The sequence below is a fragment of the Giraffa tippelskirchi genome, chromosome 10 (genome assembly GCF_054371585.1).
Source record: "Giraffa tippelskirchi isolate mGirTip1 chromosome 10, T2T-mGirTip1v1.2.pri, whole genome shotgun sequence".
Taxonomy (NCBI): domain Eukaryota; kingdom Metazoa; phylum Chordata; class Mammalia; order Artiodactyla; family Giraffidae; genus Giraffa; species Giraffa tippelskirchi.
This window is the reverse complement of record NC_137284.1, coordinates 112,229,695-112,239,956: the sequence shown is the minus strand read 5'-3', so window position 1 is coordinate 112,239,956 and position 10,262 is coordinate 112,229,695. Positions and strand designations below refer to the sequence as shown.

At 44.5% G+C, this 10,262-nt stretch overlaps 1 protein-coding gene across 2 annotated transcripts in view; it reads left to right on the top strand.

Moving 5' to 3' along the window:
- The first annotated feature begins 4,238 nt into the window (after positions 1 to 4,238).
- Positions 4,239 to 10,262, top strand: part of CHN2 (chimerin 2) — a 331,489-nt gene continuing 325,465 nt past the window's right edge. For both annotated transcript variants that reach the window (XM_081534849.1, XM_081534848.1), the window contains exon 1: positions 4,239 to 4,454. In XM_081534849.1, coding sequence (XP_081390975.1) covers positions 4,406 to 4,454 — 49 coding nt within the window. In that variant the 5' untranslated portion in view covers positions 4,239 to 4,405. The remainder of the gene's footprint in view (positions 4,455 to 10,262) is intronic.

The window sequence follows — 10,262 nt, the reverse complement described above, 5'->3', positions numbered from 1 at the left end:
GGCAGCCACAGTCACCCTGCGGTGTTTTCATGTCTGCTTTTCAACTTCAAAGGAACGAACAGTAAAGCAAAAATAAACAAATTACAGTAACATAAGAGCTACTCTGTAAACAATAAATTACATGAGTTGTAACAGCTGTGATGGGGGTAGGGGTAGAGATAGCAAACATTTGATCCATCAAAATTTGTCTTTGTTTTCACCATTTTAGTTTCTCTCATTAACAGCAAAAGTGTGCCCTTACACGTTCATCAGGGTTTTTTTGTGTGTGTGCTCCAGATGCATCACTCATCACCTTGTTACTCAGTGGTCACAGCTGCTGACGTGAAAATTAATTGAGAACCACTTGTTCCTTGGTTTACTCCCATATTCAACAAATATCCACTGAGCACCTATTGTGTGTAAAACATGGTAAAGAATTCAAAGGCCGGCCAGAAAAGAAACCTACCCCCTAGGAAGCCTTTTAATAAAGTAGGGAGATCAAATATATTCCACAATTGTGACCAAGGCAAGACAGAGTATCTGCCATTTCAGAGGTACAGAGAAAAGACTATAGGAATTCAACAGAAGGAGAGCTAGTTTCTGGCATGAGAATCAGGGACAATTCCCCAAGAAGAAACATTCTTCTTGAACCTTCATGGTATGTAGGACATCCAGCAGGGAGGGATAGGAAAAGACCAGTGCTGGCAGCCCCAAGTGGTAGAGGGTGTGGTGGGGTGGGGTTACGTTTGTGAAGGGGACAACAGGAAATATGTTTGGAAAGGGAACGTGGGAAGGCTTTAAATGCTCAACTAAGCATGTAAGCGAAGTTAAAACAAAATGGTAATAGACCACGTTATCGACAAGACTCCTTTCATACCATATGTATTTTACAATTTGAAGAAGGTAAACATGGCTTAAAAAACTCCTGCTTGTCAAACAGACAAGATCTTTGCAGCACCAATATTCCCCCTTTACCAGCAAACAGGCATTACCTAGAAATAATGCCATATATGAGTGAATAAAACACACAGACGAATTATTGTTTCACTTAGAGAAATGCTTTGGAAGGTTCACAAACAGATTCCTGGGCCTATTGAGGAGGGGGTTGGCAAGTTGTTTCAGCAACTTGCTGCTGATTTATTGATATTAAACATTTTTACACGTAGCAGCAAGCCATTAGCTTCTGAATCTAAGAAAAACAATAGTGATCGTGCCTGCCGAGTTTTCTCCTTTGGCCCTGACTTTAACAATCCAAGTTATTGATCATCTTTCAGATTTTATTTCTAAACTTAGAGCTTTTCCTTTTGTTCCTTCAAAATAATATACTTCAGAATTTCCATCCATCTCCTACCATCAAGCTAAGCCTCCCCAGTCATCCCATTTCTACCCAGCAAGCATGTGTATTGGTCTTGTATTTGTCTGACCCCTGGACCCAGTGGAAAAAACTATTCTCCATCTTATACTACTTTTGTGCAGCACAGGGTGTAGCCCTGGGGTGATGCCTTCACAACAGGTGTCCTGCTATCCCTTCACCTGTCAACTGGGAGTAAGTAATAAAAATGATCTACTTCATAGAATCATGGTTGACTTTCTCTAACTAAGGACTGTAAAGCTCTTTGAGTGTAAATATTATCATCCAAACTGCAGAAGTAGAATCTGACATCTCTTTGTGAGACTTCTGAGTCATGAAACCTGTTGCATGTTGCTCAGTGTGGGACAAGAAAGATACAAACCTTGGGCCAAAGATGAGCATTTCCCCTGGTAGGATAAGCCACTGCTTAGTGGCTCAGTTATCTCCAGATGCAATGGAGAAAGTGAAAGTTGTTCAAATCATACATTCCATCTTTCAAGTAAACAATTTACTATCACTTACAGAGCACAGACTATTGGCCAGGTACTGTGGCTTTACATATCTCATTTAATCTTCACAACACCCTACGTTATCAGGAGTATGGTTGCAGGTGGAGAAACTGAAGCTCAGGGAAGGTGAGTCATTCGCTCGAGGTCACATAGCTAATAAGTGGCAGAACCAGAGTTTGGATCCAAGTGTTGTCTCCTTCCAAGCCCAGACGGAGACAACCCTACTTAGGTGACATAGCCAAGTCAGACAGGCCACCAGCTAAAGATCGGGAGGGATACACAGATTACTAGTCAGAGAGGAAGATAATGCCTTTGATCAGAAGAATTCTGGAAAAAATAACTGGAGTTATATTCTGATAGAGTGGTCAAGGTTTTGATTGACCATATGTCCTTGATGGGCTCCACAGTAAACTGCATCAAGGTTGCATCACACAAAAAAGACGAAAAATGGAAGAAGGGAGGGATAGAGGGTGCTTGGGTCTCCTTATACCAGACAGAGATGTGTCAAGTACCATGTAGATGAGGGTCAGGAAGACTTAGTCCTGTGTGACTGGAGAGTGCTCAACAGCTGTCAACTATTCAGCAAGCTGCCTTAATGGGAATGTCACTGGGATGGTATCCTGTTAGTATTAGTTGCTCTGTCGTGTCTGACTCTTTGTAACCCCATGGACTGTAACCTACCAGGATCCTTTGTCCATGGGATTCTCCAGGCAAGAATACTGGAGTGGGTTGCCATTTCCTTCTCCAGGGTATCTTCCCTACCTAGGGATTGAGCCTGGGTCTCCCTCATTGTGGGCAGATTCTTTACTGTCTGAGCCATGAGGGAAGTCTATTAAAAAAAAAAAAAAAAGAGCCCTATTGGGAACATACACTGAGATGGTATCCTGGAGGGCATTAAAAAAAAATAGTTTAAATCAACTAGAAAATGTGACATGGGTGCATATTGTGATTATTCAACATTTATTCCCCATGTGTTAAGTGCTTGGTTGAGGTGGACCCCCTAGGATTGGCTGCTGTTCCTGTGTCACTCCGGATAATTTTTAAATTGACTATATCCTTTTAACCGTGTTTTTAAAGATTGAACTACTCCAATATGAACACTTTCCACTTTGCTACATAATGAGAATACTTTCATTCCTTTAATGTTTGCTTTTTCCTTTGATCTAACAATTTCTGTTCAAATTTCACAGTTTTCGGTGGCTTCAGGAATGAAAGAACTGATTACCCTGCTGGGAGCGTGAAATAGACTTAAAAAAATCGGCATGATATTTCCTCCCAGTGAAATTAATTTAGGTTTAAATACAGGGGTAAGGTACACACCTTGTGCCGGAGTCTCTCTCTCACACACCTAAGTAGTTCCTTATCCAGAAAGCGCACAGTCGGACGTGCTGCCAAGTCTTAGGTCTTTTGTGAGGATGCTTTGCAAGACACAGGCTGAGAACCTTTCTGTTTGACTGCCGGCTTTGTGTGGGCCTGATGACATATCTGGACCGTCTCTATTTCTTTGAAGGCCCATCTCAAAAGCCCAGTGGACCCGTCGGGCAGTCCGGTGGCTGGGGTACTTAGGTGCAGCCCGACTGGCTTGCGGGGTGTTTTGAGGGTCTTTTAGGAAACGCACCTTCTTGCAGGGCAGGGATCCTCGGCTCCAGAGCAACAAAGGACAATTTGGAGCGGAGTGGAAGGAGCGCTCCACAGCCTCTCTGGCATCCCAGGCCCCCTTCTGCCTAGCATCGTGTCCTTAGTGACCCCGCCTTCATCCTCTGCATCCCACCCGGGCTGTCTCGCTGCTCCTTAGTCTGGCCGGGGGCGCCGCGACCCCCACGCCCCACTCGGGGCGCCCTCAAACCCTTGGAGCAGCGCTGCGCACCGCCGCCACGCTCGCCCCGCGGCCCCCCGCGGCCTCTCTGGCACCTCTGGGTCCGGCTCCCCGGGCCAGTGTTCCCCCCGCCCAGCGTCCATAGCCGCCTCCCCCAGCCCCCGTCGCAGGAGCTGTCAAGCCCGCAGCCGCTGAGCCAGTCCCGGAGCTCCCGCGTCTCCTCTCCTTCCTTTGTGTGCGCGCGAAAGGAGTTGGGGCGGAGGGAGAAGGGGGAGGTCGCTCTGTCTGTCTATCCCGCTGCCTTTGCCCGGGCAGCTTGAAGTGCCGCCGGGGAGGCGAGAGCCCACGGGGAGGGTGCGGGGAGCTGGTGGAGAGACTCTGGGCCGCCCGGGAGCCCAGGTCCCAGCCGCGCGCTGGGGAGCGCGGACCGCAGCTGGGGCTGAGCTGGAGGACGATTCGTCCGCTCCGGCCGCTCCTCGCTCTCCCTCCGCTCCCACCTACCCCCGACACCCAGAACAGCGTGCGAAGGCGCCGAGAGGGACGGAAACCACAAATAAATAGCGGCGGCAGCAGCGCGTCATCTGGCGGAGCAGGAAGTGCAGGCAGAGTCCGGAGGCTGGTGCTTTCTGCGCGTCCCCCGGACTTTGCCATGGGCTGGGGGCCGCGGAGGCTGCGAGCGGCCGGGCTAGGGCAGCGGCGGCGGCGTCCGCTCCGGGGCTGAGCGAGAAGCGTCGCGCGGCGCGCACGGAGATGGCAGCGTCCAGCAACTCCAGCTTGTCCGGCTCCTCGGTGTCCTCCGGTGAGTTTCAGCCCATTGGGAGCGGCTGCCCCGTTGGGTCTCTCGCCCCCTGCCCGCGCCCCGCACTCTGGGATGGAGAGAGCCTACCTGTGGCCGTTCTGCCCGCTCTTCCGGAGTGAGGGCAGGCGGCCGCTGTGGCACTTATTTGGCTGGCCGGCACCCTTGGGCGCCCACAGCACCTTCGCGCCTGGAGTCTGACAGCGCAGAGGTGGGAGAGCGGGGGCGCCCTTGGTGTGCAGACGTGGTGGGGGTGTTGGGGATTTGTGGAGCAGCAGGCAAGAAGCGAGGCGAGCAGGGCGGGCTCGCACTTTCTAGCGCCGCTGAACCGGGGCTGGCGGGGCGGGGAAGGTGAGGGTGCCGCTGGGCGCCCCGACCCTCTGGCTGTGCGGTGCCCACTCCACTGGGTGCCCAGATTCAAGGCAAGGGGGAGCAAACCCTCGCTCTTCGCATACTTCATTTTCTTTGTTTGTTTCAGAAATTAGCTCCGTGGAGACGCACGCTTGGTGTATGGGCTTGAGATAGGGGTAATACAGGGATTCTGTCATTCTGGTTCTGATTGAAGTTAGGGACCGGCGGTCGAGCCCAGCTCTGACAATTTGCCCAGTTTCAAGTGTGCAAATGTGTGTGTGTGTGTGATTTTCCTCTGTGGCTTCTTGGAATACGTTTGGTAATTTTACTTTTCAGGCATACATTTTTTTTTTCTTTCAAGTGTGGCTGAGCAAAGGAAGGGCTTCTTTCAGCTTTTCTGTGGTTGATCAGCGGGTTTAATTGAAGAGAAGAAATCACTAATGAATCTGAAGGAGTAGGAATCAATAGAAGCAGACCCTCTGGATTCTGAGTATGACAGGTTTCTAATCAGGATGATGCATTAGGTAGAATGCTTCTACCGGCTCTGGTCATTGAAAACTTTAATGACAAACCCTAAAGGGATAGCTGACAAGACATTTATTGTAGTTTACAGTATTCAGAGGTCAAGAAGGTCTTGAAGTCCTAATGGAAATGCTCAATATATCAATATTGTATTAATTTCTATTGTGTGTCCATTTTAAATTATTACTCCAAAATATTAAACTCAGAGAAAGAAACATTCTATTGGAGGCATTGGACAGCAAGCCAGGCATTAAGGAACCCTATCTCTAGATGTGTGACTAATTAAATCATAAATGCAAGGTGATTTGACTAAGGTGCAAGTGTGACATAGAACAAGGTGATTACTTGAAAGTCATCTATTATCTTTTTTGGCAGGTTTTAGTTCCAGTGAAATAGCACTTCCTTTCTTGATCATTACCAACTGATGAAAAGCACAGTGTTGTTATGTGTATGATATAGTCAAAGTTTCTGGTAGTAGCAGCCAATGGGGCAGAACCGTCATATCTTATTAAGAGCAGCAACAAGTTGACCGCCTGTGGTTTTAATTCTGAGAACTCAGCAAATGCTACAGCTTATTTTTAGTACGCCCCAAACCACTGATGCTGCTTTTCAATTCATTTTGGTTGACTAACATTGAATTTAAAATACAGTGATGTTGGCTTATGGTTAGCATATGGTTATCCCTCTTTGAAAATGGCCCACAAGAAGATGAACTGGTGGGAGAGTGGTGATGAAGGGAAAGAAGACAAGAGAAAGGACAATAAGGCAGTATTATCATATGATTTACTGGTGTATAAATTACAGGTGCTGTGGCATCTGAATTTTCATATCTTGATGAAATATCTCCTTAAGCTTAAGGAGCCTTATTGAAAAACCTAACTCAGCGTTAGGAAGAATACATGGGTTTGAAGCAGCACAGTATAAGCTTTAGATGATGGTAATTGCTTTGTAGATAGGGTGGACATGCGTGTGAAGGTTCTATTATATTTTTTGCTTTAGTTACCACTGTTTTAAATCCTAATGAAAACTGAGAGATAACAGGAAAGCTGAGATTCAAAAAGTGGGCAGGGATATGTTGTTTAATATGAATCAACCTAGCCCATGAGTTTATACTGGCTAATTCACCAATTAATCAGGCACTTTGTCTTGAAAAATATGAGACCCAGAATTCTCTTTTTAAGCACACTTACCATCATGTGGATCATGAATAATTCAGAAAACACAAGCAATTCACACCTGAGAGAAGTGTTGGGCAGGAAAGAATAGAGCTTGTTTGTGATGGCAACTGGGTTCTCAGGCAAAGGTCAGAGTCTGAGAAAAGAGGGCACTTCATCAGTCTATTAATCACCGTTTTTTCCATAGTAGATGGACCTAGTATGTGCTAGGCCTCAGGTTGGCCTCAGCCTCGGCTTCAAGGAGGTTAAGTGAGGAAAATAATGTAAGGATTCTTTAGAGCTTCCCAGGTGGCTCAGATGATAGAGAATCTGCCTACCACGGAGGAGACCCAGGTTCAGTACTTCGTCAGGAAGATCTCCTGGAGAAGGAAATGGAAACCACTCCAGTATTCTTGCCTGGAGAATTCCATGGACAGTGAGCCAGGCAGACTATGGTGCATGGAATCACAAAGATTTGGACTCTACTAAGCAACTAACACACATACCCCTCTAGCTCTGAAGCTTTGTGATATTGTCCTTGAGTTTGGCTCCACCAGTGGATAAGTTGGGGTGTGTTATTTAACTTCTCCAAGCCTCAGTTTCCTCATCTAATGCTAATAATCGGAACTAGTTCATAAGAATGTCATGGAGATTAAATGAGGTAATGTATATAGAGCATTTAGCACAGGGTGTGGCATTTAATAAATGCTCAGTGTGAATAAAGTTTGTTCCTTAGAGGAATGAAAAAATAAAAGCTTTCACTGGCTCAGACTTTAGGTACAGAAGTAAGTCCAACACATATCAAATCTGCCTCTTGCATTGCATGTTAGATTTGGTCTTGAGGTTTGAGCTCCATTAAACAAGCATTTGTTAAGTTTCTTTAGGTTTCAGGCATAATCCCAAGTGTTTGGAATAGAAAGATGAATCAAGATCCTTTCCCTCCCTATCCAGCAGCAGAGATGGACAAACAGCAATCTATATTCTATTTTGAGAAAATGAGTTATGGGGAGGAGAGTACAGGGAGGAGATGGATGACCTCAGTTGTGAGGGGTCAGTAGGGGTGACTTATGACTTGGGCCTTGAAGGATGAGTGGGATGGTTTCAGAAAACAGAGAGTAGGAAAGGCATTTTAGGGAGAGGAAAGATCTTAGGCAAAGGCCTGAAGATAGGGAAGTTCATAGCCTAATTTTCAACTCTCTTCTTAGGACTATTCATCTATTTTCTTGGTGGTTCCTCTTCTCTGGACAGTTATGCTTATAGGCCCATCAACAGCCTCAATCATGGAGCTGCCAGATCACTCAAGGCTGCTGCTGTGGGAGAATTTCTTTCTGTTCAGGTAGCGGTGGGTTTGATGGTACAGCTCTCCACACCTCAGGATATATTTGAGCAATTGAGCACTAAGAAGGGAACAGTTGATTCTGTAGTCTCCAGCATATGGAGAGGTGAACTCGAATAGAATACCATGGGTAAACTTCTCTTAGAGGAATAGCTGTGGGAGGTTTACGTTTGGTTAAAATTAATTTTTAAATACATTTTCTGAGAACTCTTTAGAAATTTGCTTCTGGAATATTCAATTATGTATAAAAGAAATTACTTTGGCTTTGTTTTAATGATAGCTGCTGGTAATTAAATTTCACAATCACCTAGATTGGCAGGAAGGTTTGATTACCTTTATTACTTTAAACCAGGCGCGGGGGGTGGGGGGGCGGGGGGGGTGGAATCCCTATCCTTAAGCTTTTAATCTAACCTGTGGTACTTGATTATATTCTGAAATAAACAATTGTTGATTTGCAAAATATTTTCCTTAACGATCATGAGTCAGGTTTGCTTTTATAATTGAAATAAGAACTTTTTGCGTATTACTTATGTGATCACCAAATGGATAATTTCACAGACTAAAGAAAAAAAAAAATCAACCATATGTATACATATGTCCCCTCCCTCTTGAACCTTCCTCCCGTCTCCATCCCCACCCCACCCCTCTAGGTTGTTACAGAGACCCTGTATGTATACCTATGGCTGATTCATGTTGCTGTTTGGAAGAAACCAACAAAATTCTATAAAGTAATTATCCTTTAACTAAAAAATAAATAAATTTAAAAAAAGAAGAAGAAAAATCAACTCAAGTAAAGTAATAGATAAAGAAACTTTGAGATTTTTTCGGCAGCTGAACAAGGTAAAAAATTAAATATTAAAAGGATTCTTGGGATAAGAAGTTAAGATTTTGAGAATATAAATGGACTGGATTATAGAAATGAAGTTGACAGGGACTTTTGAAATTAAAATGAAAATATTAATAGAAAAAAGTAAAACTCAGTGTTATGTGCAGTCTTTGAAACTTTAATTGGGAAAAGAACATTCCTGAATGGACTGAGGGATTTATTTTTCCAGATTCTTTACAACGGTAATGCGGAGCAAGGAAATAATGCTATTTTCTGCCATCAAACTGGTGTTGATCCTAGAAATGATAAATAGGAATTTTCATTACTTGTTATTGATGACTCACAACCAGTGGCATATACAAATCTTTCACATTCCTAGATTCAGAAGGCAAAACTGAACTGTAATCACACTGCCAAGACTTATATATGTGTAATTAGAAACTCCATGGATCTAATACTTCAAAACAGGATATCTTTGTTGAAACAGAGAAGTTCACATTGAGAAGTCTTCTATACCTTTAAACTTCAGAATTATGTGTAAGCCAAATATCTTTACCTTTGTTTTAGTGTTAATTGCTGGTAATTTAATCTCAATTACCTAGAATAGCAGGAGGATTTGGTCACTTTTATTTTAAATCGTGCACAAAAAATTGCAATTTCAAAAACATTGCAAATTTGACAAAATTGCAAAGCTGAGAATTAATCCCCTGAGAGAAATCATTTACTGATGAAAGCTATTGTTTTTTTTTTTTTTGCTGTTTTCTGGTGACCTTTCCACACCTCATTTTAACTTACGAGATTCTCACTGTCCTTTGTGGTACCCGAGATGAACCCAGTGATATAGAATCTGAGAGGAAAGGAGGCTCTTCCTGGGCATAACAGCTTGTTTGCAGTGTTTGACAAGGGCCGACTGATCTGTGTACTTTTGCTAAAATGCCAGATGCCTCCCCTGCTCCCACTAATCCCATGAAGAGTTTTGAATGACCTTCTCTTTGGGGGTCAGCTTTGGGGGGATGCAAACCCCCAGTATTTTCCAAGGCCAGTCTATGCAGGGTTTCACTGGACAGTGTGTTCCTTGCGCTGCCACCTGGGGCTTGGCCAAGTGTCTGTCCTGCTGAGGGCCGTCTGCTGCCTTGTAGGGTTCCTGTTTTCACACAGTGGTGAAGACAGCCGGACTTCGGGATTGGAAAACCTGTACATGAACGGTGTCATCTTGGTATGGTTTGGGGAAGAGTTTTTGGCCAGAAGATCAAGATTCCTGCCAAGATAGTTGGATATAGAGAAAGCGAAAGGAACCTAGTGATAGACCTAAGATTAATGGCACACAGCTGTCACTCACCCATGATTTATCTTTTATGAATGTATTCACATTTCATGGCTCTTGAAATATGTCATTGAATTTTCAGAATGAATGGCTCCTTCCCTTCCTTCCTCCCTTCTTTGTTCTCTCTTTCTCCCTTTTTCTTTTCTCATCTGTTTTTATGTTGGTCAGATTGCTATTTAGAGATATTTCAGAAACCCTGCCTTTGGTCTACTTTCCTGTTACTGGTTCCCGCATCCTCCGGGCACCTTGCTGCTTCTCTTTCCACTTGCTCAGTGGGAAAAGGAGCTACTGTGCTGTT